This window comes from Phodopus roborovskii, unplaced genomic scaffold (genome assembly GCF_943737965.1).
Source record: "Phodopus roborovskii unplaced genomic scaffold, PHOROB, whole genome shotgun sequence".
Taxonomy (NCBI): domain Eukaryota; kingdom Metazoa; phylum Chordata; class Mammalia; order Rodentia; family Cricetidae; genus Phodopus; species Phodopus roborovskii.
Window position 1 is genome coordinate 795,462 of NW_026126446.1, and position 24,911 is coordinate 820,372.

Below are 24,911 nucleotides of genomic sequence, written 5' to 3' on the forward strand. Positions count from 1 at the left end.
GGCACACGCCTTTAATCCCAGCACTTGGGAATCAGAGGCAGGCGGATCTCTGTGAGTTCCAGGCCAGCCTGGTCTACAAGAGCTCTTTCCAGGACAGGCTTCAAAGCTACAGAGAAATCCTGTATCAAAAAACCAAAAAAGTAAAATAAAAAGTTAATGACCTGGTGCACACCTTCAGTCCTACCAGAGGAAGGCAGATCTCTGTGTTTGAAGCCAGCCTGCTATACATAGTACATTCTAAACCAGTCAGAGCTACACAATGAGACCATATTTAAAAAAAAAAAAAATAGAAGTGAATATACTGGATGTGTCTGAGATCCAGGATAGTCAGGGCTACACAGAGAAACCCTATCTCAAAAACAAACAAACAAACAAACAAAAGAAGTTGTTCAGTGTCATCCCCAGCTACATATCGAATTTAAGGCCAGTCTGGGATTCATTAGAACATTATAAAAAAAAAAAAAATAGTCAATGAAGCTGGCTCTTCAATGATGAATGAATAAGATGATAAAAGGATAAGTCCAACAGGAAGAAATAGCTATCCTAAATTCATAAATACACAATGACTACAGTAGCATTCATAGAATACAAACGTCATTAGGTATAAAAGGAGAGACAAACTGAATCGACTTGAAGACCCCGATATCAACCCACACACCTGTGAACACCTAATTTTTGACAAAGAAGCTAAAATTATAAAGTGTAAAAAAGAAAATATATTCAACAAATGGTGCTGATATAACTGCTGTCAATATGTTGAAGAATGCAAACAGGTCCATATCTGTGTCTATTCACAAAACTCAAGTCCAAATGGATCAAAGACCTCAATATAAATCCATCCACACTGAACCTCATAGAAGAAAAATTGGGAAATACATTGGAACCAATAGGCACAGGAGACCACTTCCTAAATAGAACATCAGTAGTATAGACCCTGAGAGCAACATTTAATAAATGGGACCTCCTAAAACTGAGAAGCTTCTGTAAAGCAAAGAACATGGTCAACAAGACAAAATGGCTCCCTACAGATTGGGAAAAATTCTTCACCAACCCCACATCTGACAGAGGGCTGATCTCCAAAATATACAAAAAAGCCTCAAGAAACTACAAATCAAACTACCAAATAATCCAATTTAAAAAATGTGGTACCGATCTAAATAGAAAATTCTCAACAGAAAAATCTCAAATGGCAGAAAGACACACTTAAGGAAATGTTCAACATCCTTAGTCATCAGGGAAATGCAAATCAAAGCCACTCCCAGATTCCATCTTACACCAATCAGAATGGCTAAGATCAAAAACAACAATGACAGCTTATGCTGCAGAGGATGTGGAGAAAGGGGAACACTCCTCCATTGCTGGTAGGAGTGCAAACTTATACAGCTGTTGTGGAAATCAGAATGGTGATTTCCTCAGAAAATTAGGGATCAACCTACCTCAAGACCTGCAATACCACTGTTGGGCATATACCTGAAGGAGGCACATTCACACCACAAGGACATTTGCTCAACTATGTTCACAGCAACATTATCTGCAATAGCCAAATCTTGGAAACAGCCTAGATGCCCCTCAGTTGAAGAATGGATAAAGAAAATGTGGTATATTTACACATGGAGTACTACTCATCAGTAAGAAACAGTGACAAGCTGGGCATTGATGGTATATGCCTTTAATCCCAGCACTCAGGAAACAGAGGCAGGCAGATCTCTGTGAGTTCAAGGCCAGGCTGGTCTACAGAGCTAGTTCCAGAACAGGTTCCAAAGCAAGACAGAAACACTGTCTCAAAAAGCAAAGAAAAACAAAACAAAAAAGAAAGAATGACATCCTAAAATTCACAGGCAAATGGACAGAAAAAAATGATCCTAAGTGAGGTAACCCAAAACTAGAAAGACAAATGGAATATGTACTCACTCATAAGTAGATATCAGACATAAAGCAAGATACCCAGCCTACAATCCACAACCCCAGAGAAGCTAGAACCCTCTTCCAGAAACAGATGGAAGCAGATGCAGAAATCCACAACTAACCAATGGGTGAAGCTCCTGGAGTACAATCAAAGCGAGGGAGGAGCAAAACTATGAACAAAGGAGTCAAAACCATGATGGGGAAACCCACAGACTCAGCTAACCCCAGCTAGTGAGAGATCACTGACTCAGGTCTGACAAATGGGAAACATACATAAGACCGAACTAGGCTCCCTTAGTATAGGTGACAGTGGTGTGCCTGGGACAATATATGAGGCCACTGGCAGTGAGTCCAAAATCTAACACTAATGCACAAACTGATTTAGGGGAGCCCATTCTATATAGACCTTGCCCAGCCTAGACACAGGGGTGTAGGGGTGGGGAGGTGCCTTGGTCCTGCCTCAACAAGATGATGGGACAGACTTAGTAGACTGCCCAGGAGAGGCCTTACCCTCTCTGAGGAAAAGATGGGAGGTGGGGGAGGAGTTGGGGGAGTGGGAGGAGATGAGGGAGGGGGAACTGGAATTGGAATGTAAAAAACAAATAATAGTAAAAAAGGAAAAAAGGAGAGACAAATTATAATACAATATATTCAGACACTTTACTACCCCCCCTCCTATTACTACATATTTATCCAGACCAAAATATCTACAAAGAAACACTAAATCTATACGACAGGCTGATGGGGGATGCCTCAACAGATAGCTGCATGGCATGCCTCGGTTCTAGGAAATAAGAGTCAGTAAGAGGAGCTTTAGAAATAAATATGTATAAATGAAGCAACATTCTCTTGAATGAAAGAGCCATTGAAAAATAAAAAGGGAAGTTTAAAATGTCTCGAAAGAAATGAAAGTGAAAACACAGCATGTTGAAACCTCCGGGACTCAGTGAAAACAAAAAAACAAAAAAAACAAAACAACAACAACAACAAAAAAAACGACCCAAAAGCAGCACTCAGAGGAAGGAAGTCTACAGGAACAAGTGCTTTCATCAAGGAAGTAGAAAGATTTCAGACACACAACCGAACAATGCACCCTAAGGAACTAGAAAGACAAGACCAAACCAGAACTTAGCAAAAAGAAACTACAGAGAGAATAAGTACATGATGTGAAAGGACTGGAAAAAAAAAAAAAAAAAAAAAAAAAAAACAATACTGGGCCTAGGGAAACAGCTGAAGTGGTAAAATGCTTGTCCTGAAAACATGAGGACCTGAGTCAGTTCCTAGAACCCATGTACAAAAAGCCCTGAGCTGTGGCATGCTGGGAAACAGATAGCTAGATCCCCTGGGTCTCCCTGATCCTGGGTCTCCCTCTCTCCTGCTCTCTCCCCCACCCTTCTGTCTCTCTGTCTCTCTCTCACACACAAACACACACACACACACACACACAGTGAATGGCTCCTAAGGAACATCCAAAGTTGACCTCTACTTATACAGGCACTTAGGGCACTATGTACCCACATGAACATGTACCCACATGTGCTTACAAAGGCACACACAGAAAGAAAGAAAGAAAGCAAAAATAAAATGGACAGATCTTTAGCTAGACTAACCCAGGAAAGATCCTCCCGGCTCCAATACTATATAGAGGTAGAAAAAAAGACATTATACTTGGAACCATGGAAATACAAAGACTCATTAGGGACAACTATATGTGAAGAAGTTGGAAAATATGGAACATATAACCTACCAGAACTGAGGCATAGGACCTAGGAACAGAACAATATGGTATAATAAGACCAAATCACTCCTAAGATGTTTCTAACCAAGATACACGTCAGGTCAGATGGCTTCATTGCTAAATTTTATCAAACGTTTAAAGAAGAGCTAATGCAGATTCTTCTCAACTACCCCAGACACTCAAAAGAGAGTAAGTATTCCCAAGCTCACTTTGTAAATTCAGCATTAGCCCAATACTAAAAACCAGACTATAGTACCATAAAGACACCTCACTAACATCCTTAATGCACAGAGATGCAAAAAGAAAATCTTCACAAATGCCAGCAAATTTAATCCAGTAATGCATAAAAGATCATAAATCATGATCAAGTGGGACTTAATCAAGAGATGTAGAACATTTAATAGCTAGAAATGAGCAAATGTAATCCATCCCAGCAACAAAATGAAGGATGAAAGCTACCCACCTTCTAAATAGCTATAGAAAAAAAAAAAAAAACATTTGGCGGGCAGTGGGAGGCAGAGGCAGGCAGATCTCTGTGAGTTTGAAGCCAGCCTGGTCTACAAAAAGAGTTCCAGGACGGTCTCCAAAGCTACAGAGAAATCCTGTCTCGAAAAACCAAACCAACTAACCAAACAAACAAACAAACAAAAAAGACATTTGTTGGAATTGGACAGCCCAGATGGTGAAAACAAATTCTATCCTTTATAAATTATAAACGGTGGGAATGTGGCTTGACACCATGAGGGCAATATATGATGAACCCCAGTCCTCCACCATACTGAATGTAGAAAGCTGAAATTATTTCTAAGACCAGGGACAAAATAGAGAGGTCTACTTTGACTTCTAATCAGTATAGCACTGGAGAATCTTGTCTCAAGGCAGCAAGGGAGAGTGGCAGAAAAGGACACCTGATGTACTTACTACCAGGATCTCAGGATGCACCTGCATGCGTGAACACCTGCACACTCAAGCATCACATACATGCACCCCATATACATATACCAAAAGACAGAAGGAAGGAGACAGGAAAGAAATCCAGACCCCCCCCATCTTTCATCGTGTATTTAGAGGGGATATAAGACTTAAATTTAATTAAGACCCCAAACTTTGCAGCCTCAGGAAGGAAATAGAGGAGAAACACTTCAGAACAAGTAGACCTTTTGGGTACGTATGATCCTCAAAGTACAGGAAACAAAAGCAATAACTGGACAATGTGATTACGTCAAACTAAGAAGCTTCTAAAAGGAAACAATGAACAGAGTAAAGAACAACCTACAGACAGAATGGCAGGAAAATCTGCAGACTGGCAAGGATTCATTTCCAGAACATATAAAGATCTCAACAGAGAAAGAAAATCTAATCAGAAAGTAAGTGAATTACCTGGATGGACGTTTCTCAAAAGAGTATACGAAGGGCCAAAATATGTATATAGCGGGGTCAATATTGATAATGACCAGGGAGATGCAAGTAAAACCACACAAGCATCATCCCACCCCAGTAAGAATGAGTATATAAACAAACAACAAATAGGGGTGGAGAGATGGCTAGACAGTCTAAATCTTACAGGGTAAGAGCATAACTGCTCTTTCAGAGGACCAACATCTAGGAGGTCACAACTCCACCTCCAAGGGATCTGGTGCCCTCTTCTAGCCTCTGTGGGCATCTGCACATAGGCAGCACGTGCGCACACACACACACACACACACACACACACACACACACACACACACACACACACACACTACATCTTTTTAAAAATATCAAGCAAGTGGTGAAGATGAGGAGAGAGGGAAACTCCTATGCTGTTGGTGAGAACAGAAATTAATGTTGTTGCTATTATGGGTAACACAGCAGTTTCTCAGATACTTGAAATCTATGTGTGTGTGTTTAATATATCTGAACTTGCATGTGCTGTAGTCAGGAGATGGGTTTATTTTCTGTTGATACTAGTGTTCAAGGCATTTTTACTCTGACATTTATAGTCATCTGTGTGATGCTACAAGCCATTACAGCAACTTGCTTTCTGGGGTGTTTTGTTTTGTAGCAACTCCTAGGTACATTTTTAGTTGCTCAAACTTGGACCAGATTGTAAAATCTGGTCAAAGGGGCTGGTTTTACATTAAGTAGATTTAACTATAGTAATTGAAAAAAAAATGGCAGGACAGAAAGGTTATTGATCTTGTTATAACTCATACAACAGCCTTCTACAACAATGGGTTGCCTAACCGTAAAGGTTAGATTCCAAGGATGGGAAGTCCTAATGTCAGTTACTAGCAGCACCATGGTGGAGGGTATCCATGTGAATATCCATCAAGCATTCTTACTTCCAGAAATGTATTTGAGAGAAATATGAGTTCTGAGCAAGGATACATGCTCAAATGCTTTTATGGTAATATTTTATCATAGAGACACATTTTGAAAATATCTAAGTGTCTTAAATTTGTGTTTCATCACTGATAGAAAGGGTAACATTGATTTGGAGTACCTTCATATAAAGGAAAACCATAAACTGCTTTTAAAAAGTTAAGGTAGGGAAGCTGGGTCCTGGTGGTGCATGCCTTTAATGCCGGCACTCCAGAGGCAGAGGCAGGCAGATCTCTAAGTTCAAGGCCAGCCTGATCTACAAAGTGAGTTCCAGGATAGCCAGGGCTACACAGAGAAACTCTTTCTCAGTAAACAAAAGTTAAGGTAGGGAGTCAGTAAGATGGTTAAGGTGTCTACTTCCTTAAAGGTGCAAGTAAAATAACTTCACAAAGCTGAGGTCTGTCACATGCACACCCACAGCACGCACATTCACAGTCAAGTACACATCATACACGCACGTACACGCTCACGTAAAGTAATATATGTATATATTATTAATACACACACAGTTAAGTTAGGTTTGGGGTCTAAATGTGGAAAGAGATCTGTGATACACTCAGCAAAATAAAATCAGAAGTGGGCATGCAGGTACATGCCTATAATCTGGAACTTGGAAGGATCACATAGGAGAAATGTGACTTCCAGGCCAGGCTGGGCTACATAGGAAGACATCATCATTTTTAATTTTTTTTTTCTGAGACAATGTTTCTGTGTGTAGCTTTAGAGCCTGTCCTGGAACTTGTTCTGTAGACCAAGCTGGCCTTGAACTCAGAGATCTGCCTCCCTAGTGCTGGGATTAAAGGCATGTGCCACCAAAGTCTGGCTGGAAGACCCATTTTAAACATAAGAACAAAAACAGAAATATGTTTCAAGCAGTGTAACAATCATAAAATCTCTCCTGGCTTTAAAATCTTTCAAAATTAATGCAAGTATTCCAATCTTAAAGGAGATGGAAAATGTAATTTTCTTCAAAGACTAGTATTAGAAGGGGATGTCCCCTCCCCCTTTGTATTTTATATACCACCAAAAAGAATACAAATTAAAATACAGTGATGAAGTTATCCTACAGTTCTTGTGTAACCACTGAAAGTAAGGAAGCAAGAGAAGACCCAGACATTCTAAATCGAAGGTTTGGTCCCTCATCAGAAGCAATTGCCACACTCTGGAAACCCCAGAGATTTCTCAGAAGGAGACTTAGAAATGTCCTATCTGTGTGAGGAGAAAACGAACATTTTCAATAGATCCTTGACTCTCCTAAAGCCACTGAAAATATGTGCTCTTGGTCATAACATAGAGTCAACTTCTTTTTAAAGAAGTTGTTTTCACCGTGAATGTAAGCACAGGAGGGGTTTGCACAGAGGACAGAAGAGGGTTTTGGGTACCCTGGATCTGGAGTTACAGGTGGTTATTATCCACCAGATGGTCAAGTATTACTTTTCTCAGGGCAGTAATTGTAATCTCAGTTCTTGAGAGTCAGAAGTAGGAAGATTGAAAGCTGAAAGCCAAAACATTCCTTTTAGGGATTTAAACTTTATGTAACCTTTTTTGTTGTCCCAAAATATATATTTTATTTGAGACAGCGTTTCTCTGTGTAGCCTTGACTGTCCTGGAACTCTCTGTAGACCAGGATGTCCTCGAACTCACAGAAATCTGCCTGTCTCTGCCTCACAGTGTTGGGGTTAAAGGCCCACGTCACTAACAACCCATGTATTCTTACTTTTTAGAGGATAGTTCTATAGATAACCTCATACTTTTGCCTTAACTCTAATTGTAATTGACTATCACAATGTTAGCAGATTGACGGTCCCTGAATAATATAATTTGAATTTTGAAGCAACACCGCCACCTCGTGGTTGTTTTTAGTGTTTGCCTTAATTTCTCTGGGGTCTGCTCATGGACTCTGTCCAATAAGGCTGTTATCTGAGATTCTGAGATTGTGACACTCCCTTCCTGCACCATTTTATACTCCCTGCTGCAATGTCTGAGGGTCCCAACTTCTCCATGCCCTGAACACTGGTTATTTTCTATCCTTTTCATTTGTAGGCCATTCTAGTAGATGTAAAGTGATATAATTTCCCTTTGGTATTTAGTCCCTTATAGATTGTTGGCTGTTGGCATACTTTTTTTTTTTTTTTTTTTTTTTTTTTTTGTGACACAGAGTTTCTTTCTTTGTGTAGTTCTGGCTGTTCTGGAACTTGCTTTGTAGGCCAGGTAAGCCTCCAACTCAGAAATCTTCCTGCAGGCTCTGCCCTGGAATGCCCTCCGGAGTGCTGGAGTTAAAGGCATTTGTCACCCCATCTAGCTTGTTTGTTTGTCTTTGGGGGAGGTTTGGGGGAGGTTTTTGTTTTGTTTTTTAATGTAGTGCCCCTGTGTTGCCTAGTCTGATCTCATACTTTGGTCACAAATGATCCTCCTTCCTCAGCCTCCAGCTGTACCGCTTGGAGTTCTTTGATTTTTTTTTTTTTCTGAGACAGGGTCTCTCTGTATTGCTCTATAACCTGTCCTGGAACTAGCTCTGTAGACCAGGCTGGCCTCGAACTCACAGAGTCTGCCTGCCTCTGCCTCTGGAGTGCTGGGATTAAAGGGGTGCACCAATGTCCGGCAATATTTTTTTTAACTTAAAAGTTTAGCTTTATTTTTACTTTTACATGTGTGGGTATTTTGCCTGTACACATGTCTGTGCATTACATGCTTGCAGTACCCACAGAGCCAGAAGAGGACCCTGGGTCCTTTGCAGCAGGCATTTAGATAGTAGTTTTGAGCTGCTCTATGGGTGTGGGAATTGAACTTGAGTCCTCTGGAAAAGCAGCCAGTGCTCTGAAGCACTGAGCCATCTCTCCAGCGCCTCTTTGATCTCTTTCTAAAGTTACACATGTGCAGCTGTGCGTTACAGTGACAAGGACCTGAGGAAGCCGGGCCCCATCTTCCACCATGTCCATCTGAACTCAGGCTTCTCAGCGAGCACTTTTGCCCATCTCACCACTTTACACTTAGGCCACTTATCATTCTTGCTATTTTGAAAGTTTTTCATAAGTGCTAGATACTTGTTCTTTATCAGGTAGATGATTCATAAATCTGGTTTTCTACTCTATAAATTGTCCTTTCAATTTCTTTCTTTCTTTTTTGGGGGTGACATTTTGAGACAGGGTTTCTCTGTAGCTTTGGAGTCTGTCTTAGAACTCACTCTGTAGACAAGGCTGGCCTCGAACTCACAGAGATCCTTCTGCCTCTGCCTCCCGAGTGCTGGGATTAAAGGTGTGCACCACCACTACCAGGATCATTTTCATTTTCTTTTAGACAGGGCCTCATGTAACCAGGCAGTACCAAACTCGCTGTAAAGGATGGCCTTGAGCTCCTGGTCCACCTATCTCCACTTCCCTAGTGCTGGGATTACAGTCATGGACCACATGGCCAGCGGTCTTTCCATTCCTTAATAGCATCTTCTGAGGCACAATTATTTTGAGTGGCTGAAAAAGTGGCTCACAGGTTAAAGTAAATGCCTCAGGTCTGTTGCATGAATTCTAGCTAGTCTTAATAATAAAAACTCAAGACAGCTATCAGAGGACGAAAGCTGAAAGATCAGAGAAGCAAAGTGCCCAGCCACTAGAGTCCTTACCTCTACCAATGCTCAGACCAAAGGGGCGATCCTGTCCTCAGACTGCATCCTCAGACTGCTTAGACTGCACTGTTCCTTAGACTGCGCTGCTCCTCAGACTGCCGCCGCCTCAGACTGCCATGAGCTCCTGTCTCCTCGTGCCTTGTATTCCTCTCCGCCCAGCCGTATCCCTTCATGCCTTCACCTCCTTAGTGCTGGGATTAAAGGTGTGCCACACTTTTGTGCGAGCTCTGGTTCTCTTTTAGACTGGATCAATTTTGTGTAACCCAGTGTGGCCTTGAACTAACAGAGATCCATCTGTCTCCGTCTCCTGAGTGCTGGGGTTAAAGGTGTGTGCCACCACGGCCTTGCCTCTATGGCTGAGTAGTGTGGCTAGCTTTGCACTCTGATCTTCAGGCAAGCTTTATTTGTTAGATCATAAACAAAATATCACCACACAGCCCCCCCCCCCAGGAACCCAGGTAAATGCTGGGCAGATGTCGTACCTGCCTTTAATTTCAGCCTCAGTTTTCTAGGCAAACTGGCTAGCAAGACTAGCTGTATTCTTCTGAGGAGCTCTGGGTTAGAGTGAGAGACACTGCCTGGAGGAGTAGGGTTCTTGACGTCAGCCCCTAGCCTCCACATGGATGCAGATACGTGTTTATGTGCACCATACACTTAAACCCCCACACACGCAAGAGCACACATACACACATGAAAATTGGAGAAGGGGAAAAAATAGGTTTACCGAATACAGAGTGGTGAGTGGGCTGACAGTCCTGCAGCTAGTGGGCCCTGTGCCTAAGAACTTCTATATTTGGATGAATCCCAATGCCTTGCATCTCTCTTCTTGTTTGTGCTTTCTATGCTGGATTGAAAAAGCCATTGCCAAATGCAAGGCTATGAATGTTACCTGTGTTTTTGTCTAAGAACTTCACAGTTCTAGTTCTTATATTTAGGGCTTTGATGTGTTGTACATTGATTTTCCTATGAACTGTGAGTGTTGGATCCAGTTTTATGCATGTGGATTTCTAGTTATCTGGACAACTTTGTAAAACAGGATGTTTTGGCACCAAATTGAATAATATCTACATATTTGATGAAAGCAATTGGCAACAGATAGGTGCATTTCTATGCTCCCAATTCCATTACACTAGTCCACATGCTGCTTTTATGCTAGTACAGTGTTTTTTGTTGTTGTTGTTGTTTTTAAGAGAACACACACTTTTAAAACAGTTTAATGTTCATCAAAAAACTGTGCAGAAAGTATGGACTTCCTCTTGCATTAGCATTTTATTTGTTGCTGTGACAAAATACCTAAGGTGACAACTTAGGAAGTTTCTTTTGGCTTACAGTTTGAGGGTGCAGTCCATCCTGTCGGGGAAGGCAACTGGCCACTGCATCCAAAGCCAGGAAGAAGAGAGATGAATGGTGATACTTAGACTGTTTTCTTCTTTCTCTTCAGCACTAGTGTCCAACCCATGGAATCGGGCCACCTGATCAGTGTGAGTCCTCCTCCCCAGTTAAACTTTTCTGTAAAAACCCTCATAAGCCACATAAGATGTGTTTCCATGGTGATTCTAAATTCAGTCAAGTTGACAAGGAATGTTGGTCACTCACTACGAACCCCTCTTTATCATTAACATTAACACCTAAATTGGTTGTTGGAGATGATACAATTAATGAGCAATGCTGACATATTATCTGTCAAGTCCATGGATTACATTAGTGTTCATGTGTTATGTTGTACAGTCTATGGTTGTGTCTTGTTTTGGGACAGGGTCTCACCATGCAACTCTCAGACAGTCCTGTTCAGTTACCCAGTGTTGCCCTTGAACTCCCTATAGGTGGGCTTTGGTCTTGTAACTCTCTTCCTTCATCTTTCCCAAGAAGCTGGGATTACAGAGGTGTCACCATGACTGGCTTACTTTTGAAAAAAATCATTTAATTTTGGGGAGGCTGCAGATCTGTTCTTACAGAGAACCAAGGTCCAATTCCCAGCACCCATGTGGTGGCTCACAACTGTCTCTAACTCCCAGTTCTGGGGATCTAATGCCCTCTTTGGGCCCCAGAGGGAAATGCATACATGGGACGCATTGACATACATATAAGTCAAACACTGGTATACATGAAATAAAAACACACCATCATACACCACTGGATGATGGCAGACAATAACTTTAATCCCAGTACTCCTGCAGAGGCAGGAGGATCACTGTGAGTTTGAGGCCAGCCTAGTCTACATAGTGAATTCCAGGACAGCTAGGACTACATAGAGATACCATTTCAAACAAACAAACAAGACTGAGCGATATACATGGTACATATATACATTTAGTTTACTATTCCCATCAAAGAGCAGCTACTTGCAAACTTTTGGTTATTCTAAATAATGCTGCTACCAATATAGGTGTGCTAACCTCTCTTCCCTTTGCTGGTGAATCACACAGCAAGTATATTTTTAGTTTTTTTGAGGAACCACTGTCTTGTGCCACTATATTCCCAGGAATTTGGGAATCTCTGACATGACCTTTTCTTCTCTCTGCATATATTCATTAGTTAAATCTGGTTGGTTCTATTTCTTAAATATATCTTTCCACCAGCCATTAGCACGTTTGGCCACATCATCCAGCAATGTTCTTATTCATGACATGATTATAGATTCTGTGCCTCAACCTTCTTTGAAGCTGTTCTTCAGTCTGCAGCCAGAAGAAACCTCCCTAAAGTCTAAATACAAACTACTTACCTAGTAAACCCATACCTAATATTAACAGGCCCGATCCTTCCTTACCCACTCTCCACCTCTAGCACCGCTTTTGTTTTGGTTTGAGATAGGGTCTCACTATATGGCTTAGGCTTGCCTCAGCCTCCTGAAGGCTAGGTAGGAGCATGGACCACCATGTCTGGCTTGTAGACCACATAAATCACTACTGTGGAAGGTAATGGATAACTCTAAGTCACATTTTAAGACTAGTCAAATTATTTAATGAAGTAGATACAATTATTTATTTAATGTGAGTAGGGGCTCGCTTTGTAGTGCCACCTGCCTCAGCCTCCAGAGTGCTGGAATGTCACCATACCTGGCTGTTTATTTGTATTTGTGTATGCCGATGTGTGGGGGTGCCTATGGAGGACAGGAGGCCCTATAATCCCCAGAAGCTGTAGCTGCAGATGGTTGTAAGCCATCAGACACTGGTGCTGGGAATCAAACCGAGGGCCTCAGCAAGAACAGCATTCACTTTTAACCATGGAGACATCTTTCCAGTCTTGTTATTTATTATATTAATTTAAAGATTTGATTTAGGGCTAGTGGTTAAGAACACTGGTCGCTCTTCCAAAGGATCCAGGGTTTGACTCTCAAAACCCGTATGGCAGCTAACAACTGCCTGTAATTCCAGTTCCAGGGACCCTGACACCCACTTCTGACCTTTTCACCAGGCAGGGCACACATTCAGGCAGACAAGTAAAACGCCCATAAACATAAAACAGTAAAAAAAAAAAAAAATTCTAAAGAGTTCATTTTAATTTACCTAGAAAAATTACTACTAATAATTTAGGAACAAACTTAAATTCCACAAATGCCCCCTAAATAACATAAATCTATGTGTGGGTTTACAAGATACCAGTTTTTTGTTTATTTTGGTTTTTCCAGATAGGGTTTCTCTGTGTAGCCTTGGCTATCTGGAACTTGCTCTGCACACAAGGCTGGCCTTGAATTCACAGAGATATGATTGCGTCTACCTCCCGAGTGTTAGGGTTAAAGGCCTGTGCCACTACCGCCCTGCGAGACACGAGTTTTATGACTGAAAAAATTCACAACTTTTTTCCTGAACTAGGCTTTCGATAATCTCTTTTGCCCGTGACAAATAGAGTACACACCTATCTTAAGTTGGTTTCTTGAGCAAGGCTTCAGATAATCTCTTTAGCCTGTGACAAATAGGAGTGTACACACCTATTTCAAATTGGTTTTCTGAACTAGGCCTCAGAAAACCTCTTTAACATCTTTTCTACTGTTACCAAATAGAAAGCAATTTCATTTCCAGGGTAACCGAGTTAGGTATAACTCCAAGGCGGAACCTGATCCCAGAATCGACCTCATTCCAGGACTATGAATTTCCTTCTCCAAATATGGCTTCTGTGGCCCAAATACACGACGAATTCTTGTGGGTGACCCTTGCAAAGACATCTTCCAGAGGTGCCCTCTCACCGCCTATCTACAGACACTGCAGGTCAGGCCGGCTACGTCCAGATTCGGCGGCAGCTAAAATGCTGAACCGGCTTCTGCAAAAGCATCTTTCAGACGTCCACAAGCGTTCCTGAGGGACCTCGGAGCGAGCGTCTTGGCTTGGGGATGGACAGGGAAGGACGACGCCCAGCACCCCCAGGTCAGTCCCCGGCGCGCCCCTCAATCGGCCATCGTGCTGGACCGGAGCCGGCGCCGCGTCGAACCTCGGACTGCGTGGGGGAGAGGGGAGCCTACGTAGGACTGATGCTCTGGACACGCCAGCGACCCACGGGCGAGACTGATTGTCATCGCCAGACCCGGGAAAGGGGCGGGGCGGGGCGGAGGTGGCTCCACAACGCGTGCGCAGAGAGTTGGTTTCCTGGGTGTCGTTTGTGGAGCTGTGGAAAGTCCCGGCGTGCGCAGGCGCACTCAGCGATCTCCATCTTGTAGGAGAGCCGGTTCCCGAGCGGGCCTCGGGGCGGGGCCGGGGGGCGCGGCTAAATGCGGAGGGAAGGTTCGCCTGTCACTCACGGCTTGCCGCTGTCCCACTGCTAGCAAGTCCTCTGAACTGCGAAGGTCATGCTGCCCAACACCGGGTAAGGGGGCCGGGGTGGCTCGCGGGGTCGGCTAGTCCCGAGGTCGCCGGTGCCACCCGGCGGTCAGTGAAGCTGCCGCGCGCTCTGGAACTCCGGTGCGCGGAGAAGATCGAGTCACTGGGACCGGCCGAAACAGTGATTCCCAAAGTTGTGTACGCCAGGAACTCAAAAGTTGTGTTCTATAGGCTGCAGCGGCGTTAGATACCGCACAGTGAGAGTCGCGAGGGTGGGTGTCCCCGACACTCCAGTATGGTCCCAACTTTGTTTGTCATTAGCTTGACCGGGTGGCTCTGTTGCTTTCAGCTTCTAGGTGAAAGGTCTCTTGGGACAGTTAGTAACCTTAAACTTCCTGTTTGTTCGGTATGTTTGATTGTAGGATAATAAAAGAATAAGGTGTTTAGAAAATGCTTTTCAAGTTAACCATGAGTTAAAATGTTACAATACAAACGTCTTTGGGTGCAGATTTTTTTTGTTTTTGTTTTTAACTTAAAATGAAGTGTATTTACCCCAGTTTAGCCAGGCATGGTGACATATGCTTTTAATCCCAGCACTCAGAGGCAGGTTCAGAAGAATCAAGGGCATCCTGGTCTACATAGTGAGTAGGTTAGCAAAGACTACAGAGTGAGGCCCTGAAAAAAAAAAAAAAAAAAAAAAAAAAAAAGACCTAGAGACTGATATTGGGATTCAAGCTTCAAAATGAAGTTCAGAAAAGCAAAGCAGTCAACCATTAGCTCTCACTTCTAGCTCAGGCTGAAAGGGCTGATCCACGAGCTCTTCACCACCCCTCAAACTATAACCTCTCCTCAGTGTGACTGGAGAATGAGTGCTGCTAACTTCTGCCTGGCTGGTATATCCCTCTAGTGCTGGGATTAAAGGCGTGTAGTCTTACTTTATTTTAGACTGATTCAATCTCGTTCTCATGTATCCCTGGGTAGCCTTAAACTCTGAGAGATAGGTTTACCTCTTAATCCTGAGTCCTAGGATTAAAGGTGTGTACAACCACCTCCTAGCTTCTGGCTGCTGGGATTAAAGTTTGTGCCTGGCTTCTATGGTTGTGGCTGACTTTGCTTTCTGAATCCTCAAGCAAGCTTTAATAAATCTTAAATAATATATCACTACATCCTGTCTGTGCCCCCCCAACCCACATATATATTAACATGGTTGTGCAACCAATCGCCAGGACTTCTCAGTCTTGCAAAATCAAAACAAATGCCTATTAAACAATTTTCTTCCTGCCCTACTTAGTCCTTGCCAAACTCAGGTAGAACTACTGTGTTCTATAAAGTTTGGGTATCTTAAGCAAGTGATAAGCCCATTCTGTTATTCGCTTGACACATATAGACAGCTAAAAGACTTAATAGTTTAAAAGGGTGTAAATGAAAAACTCTTAATCCTTGAATATTTGATTTCTTTCTGATACATTTACATTCTTTGCATTTATAAACATATTTTGTACAATTTACAAAGACATCTCCTAGCAAACTCCATTTTGGACTTGGGTATACATAGGTTTCCAGTACGTGCAGCTCTTCCTTGTTCTCTTTAATAGCTACATATTATTATTGAAGACCATCATTTATTTAACCTGGTCCTTATTGTTGAGACTAAATTATGTAGAGTTGTTTTGTTATCTCTTTTGTTGCTGTTGTTTTTATTCCATCTTTGCTTCCATTATTATTCTTTTGCTTGAGTATAGTCCTGGCTGTTATGCAGATCAAACTGGCCTTGAACTCACAGAGATTTGCCTGCCTTTGCCGGTATTAATTAGTATTAAAGGCCTGTGCCACCATGCCTGGCTTCATTATCCTTCTATTTCTGTTTAACACATAGGTGAATTTACCTTCTGGGATAAATTCTGGAGTTTGAAATTGCCTGATGGAAAAGAATATATGTTTTTACGTTTGATGTTGCAAGACATATATTTACAGACAGATCTCTGTAAATTCAAGGCCAACATGGTCTACAGAGTTCCAGGACAGCAAGTGCTGTTATACATAGAAACCCTGTCTTTAAAAACAAAACAAACAAAAAGTAAAAAAAGCAAACAGATAGGTAGATATTTATCACTAAAAGGATTGTACAATCAAAAGCATAAATGAGAGTACATTTTCCAAACTAGCCAGTCTCAGGGTCTAAATACTCATGAATAGCCAGGAAAACAAATTCAAATGCGGTGAACTGGCTTTTCCAGATATTAAAATAGTTTATGAAACTAGAATAATTAAAGTAGTTCTAATGTATGAATAGATTAAGTAAATAAAGCCTTTGGTAATATAAATCCAATGAGGAAGGGCTCTTCATTATAGTTAAAATTTGTGAAGATGATGCAATGTGACCTCCAGAAGACATTTGGCACTATCTGAGAAGACACGAGTGTCACAACTGAAGGGAGATGCTATATGGTAGTTAAGTGAGTGGAGCCACTGGGTGCATGTTAACCACTTACAAGCAATACACAGCCCCCAATAATGGAAGGGTCCAGTCCAAAATGCCGGCCTCAAAGATACTGAGAAGTAAGGTTGAAAACCGTCTCTGTATCTCTTTACTAGTCTGGTTTAACCAATGAGATCTTTTTGTCATTGTGTTCTTTTAAGGCTATCTTGTTTTTGTGACACACTAAACTAAGGTCTTTTATTTAAGCTGGTAGTCTTACACTGTCTTATTTACTCATTTTTTGGTGCTGTGGGTTGAACTCCGGGGCTCACATGCCTTAGAGAAGTTCTTTAAGCTAACTTCCCAGTCCATACTTTTATACTTTTAATAAATATATTTTATAGCATACATATATACATGTTACTGTACTCAAGTTTTCTCACCCACCTAAGATTTACTTTGGCCCAGGAATAAACTAGGAAGCCCACTTTGTTTTGACTCAGATGGCTTTCCCACTGTCACAGCCAAACTGACCTGACCATTTAATTCTTTCTTTTCTCTTGGTGTACTTACCACTACCATAAATGAGGAGTTTTGTGTGTATAAGGATCTGTTTCTAGACTTTATCTTCTATTACCTAGTCATGCGTTCTTGTGTTAGAATCAAATAATTTTAATTACTCTAGTTTCATAAACTATTTTAAATTATGAAAAAGCCAATTCTCATTTGGGTTATGTTTTAAAAATCTTCCTGGCTGTTTAGTTTAGAAACTTAAGAACTTGAGGCTTCATAGTATATTTTTAAAAGAAGTTGTTACCCGTTTTAAAAAATGGTTTAAGATTTTATCATATTACTATTATTTTGTGAGACTCTTGGTAAATCAAAGTTTGGGTTGTCTCTGCACTTGAAAATTCCACTTACCGGGGGCTAGAGAGATGGCTCAGAGGTTAAGAGCACTGGCTGCTCTTCCAGAGGTCCTGAGTTCAATTCCCAGCAACCACATGATGGCTCACAACCATCCATAATGAGATCTGGTTCCCTCTTCTGGCCTGAAGGGATAAGGGATACATGCAGACAGTACAATGTATATATGATAAAAAAAAAAAAAAAAAATTCCACTTACCTACCAGTGACATTAAGAATTAATGGTGGTGCATGCCTTTACTCGGGAGGCAGAAGCAAGCAGATCTCTGTGAGTTTGAGGCCAGCCTGGTCTACAGAATGAGTTCCAAGACAGGCTCCAAAGCTACAGAGAGAAACTTTTTCTTGAAAAACAAAACAAAACAAAACAAACCCCCAAAACAAGAATGCCCTTCCATTGGCACTCGGATCCTAATGTTCTGCAGCTAGAGGCTTAGCAGGACCGATCTGGCTGCCTCTGCTACTCTTACTGCCAACATCCTGGCCTCTGGGTGAGTGGGAGTATGCCCTTTATCCTACTGGGATTCAGTCCAGCTGTATTCCAGACTAAGGGATAAGCCTGTAAATCAATAGTTGGCAGACATTTGATGTGAATACTTATCATTAAGCATCTCTTTATTTGTGTTTTTCTTTTCTTTTCATGTGTTTGTATCATGAGTATACAGTGCCCATGGAGGTTATAAAAGGGTGTCAGTGTCTCTGGAGCTGGAGTAGAGTGTGAGCTATCTGATATGGGTGATCAGTGAAATCTGGTCCTCTGCAAGAGCACCAAGCTCTCTGAATTCACCTCTGAGCCATCTCTCTAACCTCTAAGCATTTCTTTAGTAGTGTATGTATGTATGTATACATATATATGTATATTTTATTTATTTATTTAGGTACAGGGTCTCACTGTGTAGTCCTGGCTGGTCTGGAACTTGATATGTAGACCAGGCTTGCCTTAAACTCACAAAGATCTTCCCTGCTGTTTGTACTACCACAGCTGGCTTCTTATGTGAGTATGAGGTCTGGAATTCAGCTCTTGAAGCTGTGGCAAACAATTTATTGACTGAGTCATCTCTCCAGGCCTCTACATATCTATGCCTTTTTCTGTCTTACTGACAGAAGAACAGATGGCATCTTTGTTCTCCACTTTGACATGAGTGGTAGCCTGGAAAAAAAATGCTTTTTTTCTTTAACCTAGCTCCAAGGTCCTTGTCCTCGTTTAGAGGAGTCAGGTCCCTGTCAGTATCTAGTTATTGTTATTATCCCAAAATCTCAGTGATTCTTTATTCTTCCTTTCCCTCCTTCTCCTCTCCCCACCCCCTTCTCTTTCTTTATGTCTTTCAGGTAGAATCTCTAACACAGGTTAGCCTGGAACTTACTGTATAGCTCAGACTGGCCTTGAACTTTTGGTAATTCTTTGTCTTAACATTCCAAGAGCTGGGATTCCGGGTGTATATCACCATGCTTGTCTTGGGATTTCTATTGTCACATGTCTATCTTGATGGCTAATTTTTTCCCTTGTGTTACTAAGCATCAAACCCAGGGCCTCCCTTATATGTACTAAGCATATGTTGGACTATTGACCTATACCCTCGACCTTTTTTTTTTTCTTTTTTTTTCTTTTTTCTTTTTTCTTTTTTGTCTGCTTTTCGAGACAGGGTTTCTTTGTGTAACAGCCCTGGCTGAACTGGAATTCCCTTTGCCTGCTTCTAATTCCAGAGTGCTAGGATTAAAGGCGAGCGCCACCACTGCCTGGCTTTCTTTAGTTTGTTTTGTTGTTGTTTGTTTGTTTCTTTTTTTTTTTTTGAGACAGTTTCTCTGTGTATCCCTGGCTGTACACCAGGGTTGCCCCAAGCTCAGAGACTCACCTGCCTCTGCCCCTGAGTGCTGGGGTTAAAGGTGTGTGCCATCCCACTGGGTTTTTATCACAGTCGTTTGCCCAACAGAAACTAGGAGGTCAAGCCATAATCCTGGAGGGAAATTTGCAGTTTCTCTTGGTTGAAGGAGTATCCCAGAATTTGTTGTTGAGATTTTCTTTGATCCATAACAGTATCATATAAGATATGGTTGATTTGCCAGGGAACAGACACATCAGCACCCTCCTCCCCCCTTACAGTGGCAGAGGTTGAGCTCAGGATCCTGTGTACCCAAAGCAATCACTCTGCCTCTGAGCCTTGCACCCTCCCCTGATTTCAGTGGTTTGAGTGGATTTAGAGTCACCATGAGGCATGGCTCTGGGTGTTTGAGTGGGGTTTAAAGAAGGGTTTCACTGAACATGGAATAACCACCCTGAGAACTAGAAGCACCATAGCATGGGATGGGGGCTTGGACTGAGCAACAAGGTGAAAGGAAGAACCAAGGGAATCAGCGCTGCAGGTGACTCTGCTGCTTCCTGACTGTGGTCACATTGTGACCAGGGCCTCACCCTGCGTATATATCCCCTCAAACTGGAAGCCCAAATAAGCTCTTCATTGCTTTTTTAAATTACTTACTTCACTTCATGTGTGTATCTGTTTCTGTGTGTCTGTGCATGTCTGCATAGGTGGGAAGGGGGAGTAGGATCCTTGGAACCTGGAGTTACAGGCATCCATAAGCTGCCTGATATGGGTGCAGGGATTCACACTTCTGGCCTCTGGTAGAACAGTTAGCACTTGGGACTGCTGAGCCAACTCTCCAGCTCCCTTCATTGCTTTTAAAAGATAACTTGTCACACTGAGACAAGAAACCAGTGCACAAGCAGCAGTTTCACTGGTGTATGTGCTCTAGAGAAACTAGCACAAGTGACTGGAAAAGATGAGTTCACCAACACTTATAGCACTATTGCTGAATGGTGGAATGGTTAACTTACAGTATGTTCATGTCTGGGGTTTATGTATTGATGAACAAAATGAATATACTTAAGTCATATGGACAGCTCTCTAAACAGACTTATTATATCAAGTTCAAAATTAGGCAAAAAACAAAACAAAACAAACAAACAAACAAAACAAAACAAATCCTAAATAGTACATTGTTCAGACCATAGTATGACAGTCTTTTTTGTAAAAGACCAGCTAGTAAATATTAGGTTTTGTGCACCAAAAGACAACATTAGAGATGAATGCGTTTATATAGTAAGACATACAAATCAGTCTCCATAATGTTTTTATTATGGATATTCAAAATAACTGGGCATACTTTTTTGTAGTATAGTATCTCAAGTTCTGAGAGTTGCTAAAGTGATACAGCTTTGTAAGATGTTATGACAGAGTACCAAAAACTGGGCTTTTAGGACTGGTATTTTGCAAGTTGGTTGCAAATGTTCATCTGTAAATGTTATTCTTGGCTCTTGTCCTTCTTCTACACACATAGGTAATGATTTGGACTTGGCCTGTGGGCCATAATTGTCTGACACTGGGCTAGGCTTATATGCATAGATATGAATGATTTTAAAAGAATGTACAATAATATTTAAAGCAGTTTCTGCTTTGTGGGGTGGAAGAAGGAAGCAGGTAGAATTGGAGAATGTTTTAGTTATTTTGCATTGGTATGACTAAAATACCTCTCAGAAACAAGGAAGGAAAGGGTTATTTTGACTCATAATTTCAGAGGGTCTCAATCCATCGTGGTGTTTGTGTGTGTGTGTGTGTGTGTGTGTGTGTGTGTGTGTGTGTGTGTGTGTGTTGGGGGGGCACTAGCAGGGACGTATGGAAGCTCCATATCACAGTGGACCAAGATGCAGAGAAAGGGGCAGGGAGTGGGGTCAGATATAACCTTCAGGAACTTGCTCCTAGTGATATTCCTCCCACCAGTGTCCCCCAAATGGCTCCCCAGTTGGGAACAATTGTTAAAAACAAGACTGTGGAGGATGTTTTGTTTTCAAACCATAGCAGAGAAGTGGGCTCATGGCTTTGGTACTAGTCGGTTTCTTAGCTTAGATAGTAGTACACAGTTGTTTCTGTAAAAGCCTTATATGCTTACTTTACATGCTTTTTTGTATGTTTACTCTATTTTACTTTTCTGTCTCTTTCCCATTCTCTACTTTGGTTTCTTTCCATTAAAGTAATTTATGATGTTTTGAATGACAGTGTTTTCTGTGAGCTCCGAGTTTTGACTACTTGGTTCCTAGTAGGTGGTGGCATTTGAGTAAGTTTAGGATATGTGGCCTTGTTGGAAGAAGTATGTTTGCTCTCTGCTTCCTGCTTGTAGTTAAGATGTGAGCTCCCAGCTTGCTGCTCAGTCATCAGGCCTGCCTGCTGTGATAGTAACCTTTTCCCCTCTGGCACCATAATACCAAATAAACCCTTCCTCTTCTATAAGTTGCTTTGGTCATGGTATTTTATCACAGAAATAGAAAAGCAACTAATACATGATTATTCCTTATTTCAAAACCCCTCTGCCTGCACCTACTATGTCCTACTCCAGTGTAATCCCCCAGGTCTGGCAGGAGCCTCCTGTTTGTTGACAAACTCACCTATCTTGTTATCCCTTTTCTTGTTGTCACTTAACAGCAGAGTAAGTGGAAAATTCATCATGAAGATGGGAGGTATAGAGAAAGAAATGGGAGCTAGGGATGTCAGGGTATTTGAATCAGAGCTATTTCTAGTTAGCCTGTTCTTGCTCCTTTTAGTCTTGTTTAACAGCCTTACAGAATGTAATTCTTACACCAATCAGTCAGTGGCTCTGCATCTGCATAGCAAAAAGTCATGACAATCAATTTAAAACGTTAATCATTCCAGAAAGAAGTTCCTAGCCCTCAGCTGTTGGCTCCCAAACCCACCCACTCCCACTGAAGGCAGCAGATGGTCTTGAGTCTCTCCAGGTTTGACTGCTCTGTTCATGTCATAGAATGGGACCTTAATAATGTGTGGTCTGTGTGATTAGATGGTTTGTCTATTACCGTGGTACAGTAGTATATTAGTCACTCCATTGCATTACTGAACACTGTTCCATTGTGAGGGCAAAGTACTTTTATTTATCCATTCATTAGTTAATCCATATTTGGATTTTCCACTCTAGCTAGTATTTTTAGAGAATTTTTAAAAGATCAAGTGTTATGTATTTATTGTAGAAAATTTGAAAAATACTATAGAATGTAAAGGATAAACACTTATGTGTAAGTCTTCCACTCACAAATAAGTCTTGTTGATAGGCATAGTGGTGCATGCCTGTATCCCAGCACTTAGGAGGTAGAAGTACAAGGATTGGGAGATGAAGGCCAGCCCGTGCTGCCTGAGACTCCAAACAATAACAAAACAAAAGAATCTCAGGCTAGCTGATGAGTCCATGGATACAGGTCCCTGCTAGATAAGCCTGAGGATCTTGAGTTTAAATGTGCAGCTCCTCTATAAAAGAGCTGGGTATGAATACACTAACTTGTAACCTGACACCCTGTAGCTCTGTCATGGGAGGAACCTGGGGTTATATACAGCCAGGGTGCCATAGGCTAGGTTACAGCCCAGCTCCAGGCTCACTAGAGACTGTCTCAGGGAAATTGGAATAGAGAGTGATTAGAGAAGGGTACCTGAAGTCCTTCTCTGGTCTCTGCTTGCACTTAGGCACATACGTCTGCACAATACGTCATATATACCACACACAGCCTTGTGAATATGTTTCCTATGGGGGGAAAATCACATTATCTGTTTAGGAGTTACTTTGTGCCAGGCAGTGCTGGAGCATGCCTTTAATCCCAGCACTCAGGATGCAGAGGCAGGCAGATCTCTGTGAGTTTGAGGCCAGCTTGGTCTAGAGTGAGCTCCAGGACAGGCTCTGAAGCCACACACAGACACCCTGTCTTGAAAAACAAACAAACAATCAAACAAACATGATTTCCTTTGTATTTGAGCAGATTTTATTTGCTTAATCTCAGTTGTGGCCAACTGCAGTTTTCATAAATAATATCAGTTGTGTGCAGTGGAAATATAGTGGGGTTATAATCTATGGATGGGGGCATAGAGGAAATCATGTAAATGTGTTTGAGCTTGTATAAATAAAACAGTGAAGTTTCTAATAAGGGCATCTTTGTTTGCTCTGTTTAGGAAGCTAGCGGGATGCACGGTTTTTATCACAGGTGCAAGCCGAGGCATTGGCAAAGCTATTGCATTGAAAGCAGCGAAGGATGGAGCAAATATTGTCATTGCTGCGAAAACCACCCAAACACACCCGAAACTCCCAGGCACAATCTACACTGCTGCTGAAGAAAGTGAGTGTGACAACTGCCATTTCACGGACTGTCCTCACAGTGATTTCAGTACATACTTTGCTGTAGGGTTTAGTGTAACCTAGTTGAAAGTTACTTTAAAAATAATTGTGTTTAGGGCTGGTGAGATGGCTCAGCAGTTAAAGAAAGGTTCTTGCTACCAAGCCTGACAACTTGAGCTAGATCCCCAAACTCACACTATGGAGACAACTGCCTTTTGCAAGTTGCCCTTTGACCTCTACATGCATGTCATAGTATGTGCATGTACATTAAAATAAGCTAAATAAATGGTGGTGCACATCTGTCTTGTGTGCAGCCTTGTCTCCAGAGTGAGAACCAGAACAGCCAAGGCTACATAGTCTGTCTCAAAACATAAAAAATCGTGTGTTTAAAGAACTATTATTTTGTTACCAACAGAGGGAGTAAGACCTCATAATGTAACTTTAATGTGATGGGAGATGTCATTCTGTAAATGTTTCTCATGCTGGTTAATAAATAAAGCACTGTTGGCCAATAGAAAAGGAAGATAGGAGGGGCTAGGAGACAAGGAGGAAAGAGAAAGGAGTAAGGAGGAGTCAAGATGGAGAGACTGGGGAGACGAGACGCTGGCCCCTTCCCCCAGTAAGAAGACTATGTAAGGCCACGTGAAAATACATAGAAATAGGTTAATACTTAAGACTATTGTTGCATCAGAATGAAGATGTAACTATAAACAATTTCATGGTTTTTGTTTGTTTCTCTGTAGTTGAAGCAGCTGGAGGAAAGGCCTTGCCATGTGTTGTTGATGTGAGAGATGAACAGCAAATCAGCAGTGCAGTGGAAAAAGCTGTGGAGAAATTTGGAGGTATTCCCTTGATTCTGAAATAATCACTGAACATTGATAAAACCAGTGGATGCCTGAAACCGTGGGTAGTATGTGACCCTATTTATGCTGTTTTCCCCTATACCTGCATACCTGTGATAAGTGTTACATAAACTAGGCCTAGTTCGAGATTAACAATGTTAGTAAAATGGAGCAGTGAGAATAATGG

General features: G+C 41.7%; 2 protein-coding genes across 7 annotated transcripts in view; one reads left to right on the plus strand and one right to left on the minus strand.

The window, feature by feature from the left end:
* Ptbp3 (polypyrimidine tract binding protein 3) overlaps window positions 1-24,911 on the minus strand; it is a 297,169-nt gene that overhangs the window by 93,797 nt on the left and 178,461 nt on the right. The window contains exon 1 of one of the 3 annotated variants that reach the window (XM_051187888.1): window positions 9,624-9,642. The exons of 1 other annotated variant lie outside the window; for it this stretch is intronic. The gene's annotated coding sequence lies outside the window, so the exon portion shown is untranslated. Of the gene's footprint in view, window positions 1-9,623; window positions 9,643-24,911 lie in introns of those variants that run through there. One more of the 3 variants, XM_051187891.1, reaches the window with a different exon arrangement.
* Window positions 14,262-24,911, plus strand: part of Hsdl2 (hydroxysteroid dehydrogenase like 2) — a 38,370-nt gene continuing 27,720 nt past the window's right edge. For 3 of the 4 annotated variants that reach the window (XM_051187896.1, XM_051187897.1, XM_051187898.1), the window contains exons 1-3: window positions 14,262-14,423; window positions 23,720-23,883; window positions 24,626-24,724. In XM_051187896.1, the coding sequence (XP_051043853.1) occupies window positions 14,407-14,423; window positions 23,720-23,883; window positions 24,626-24,724 (280 nt within the window). In that variant the 5' untranslated portion in view covers window positions 14,262-14,406. The remainder of the gene's footprint in view (window positions 14,424-23,719; window positions 23,884-24,625; window positions 24,725-24,911) is intronic. The other variant, XM_051187899.1, reaches the window with a different exon arrangement.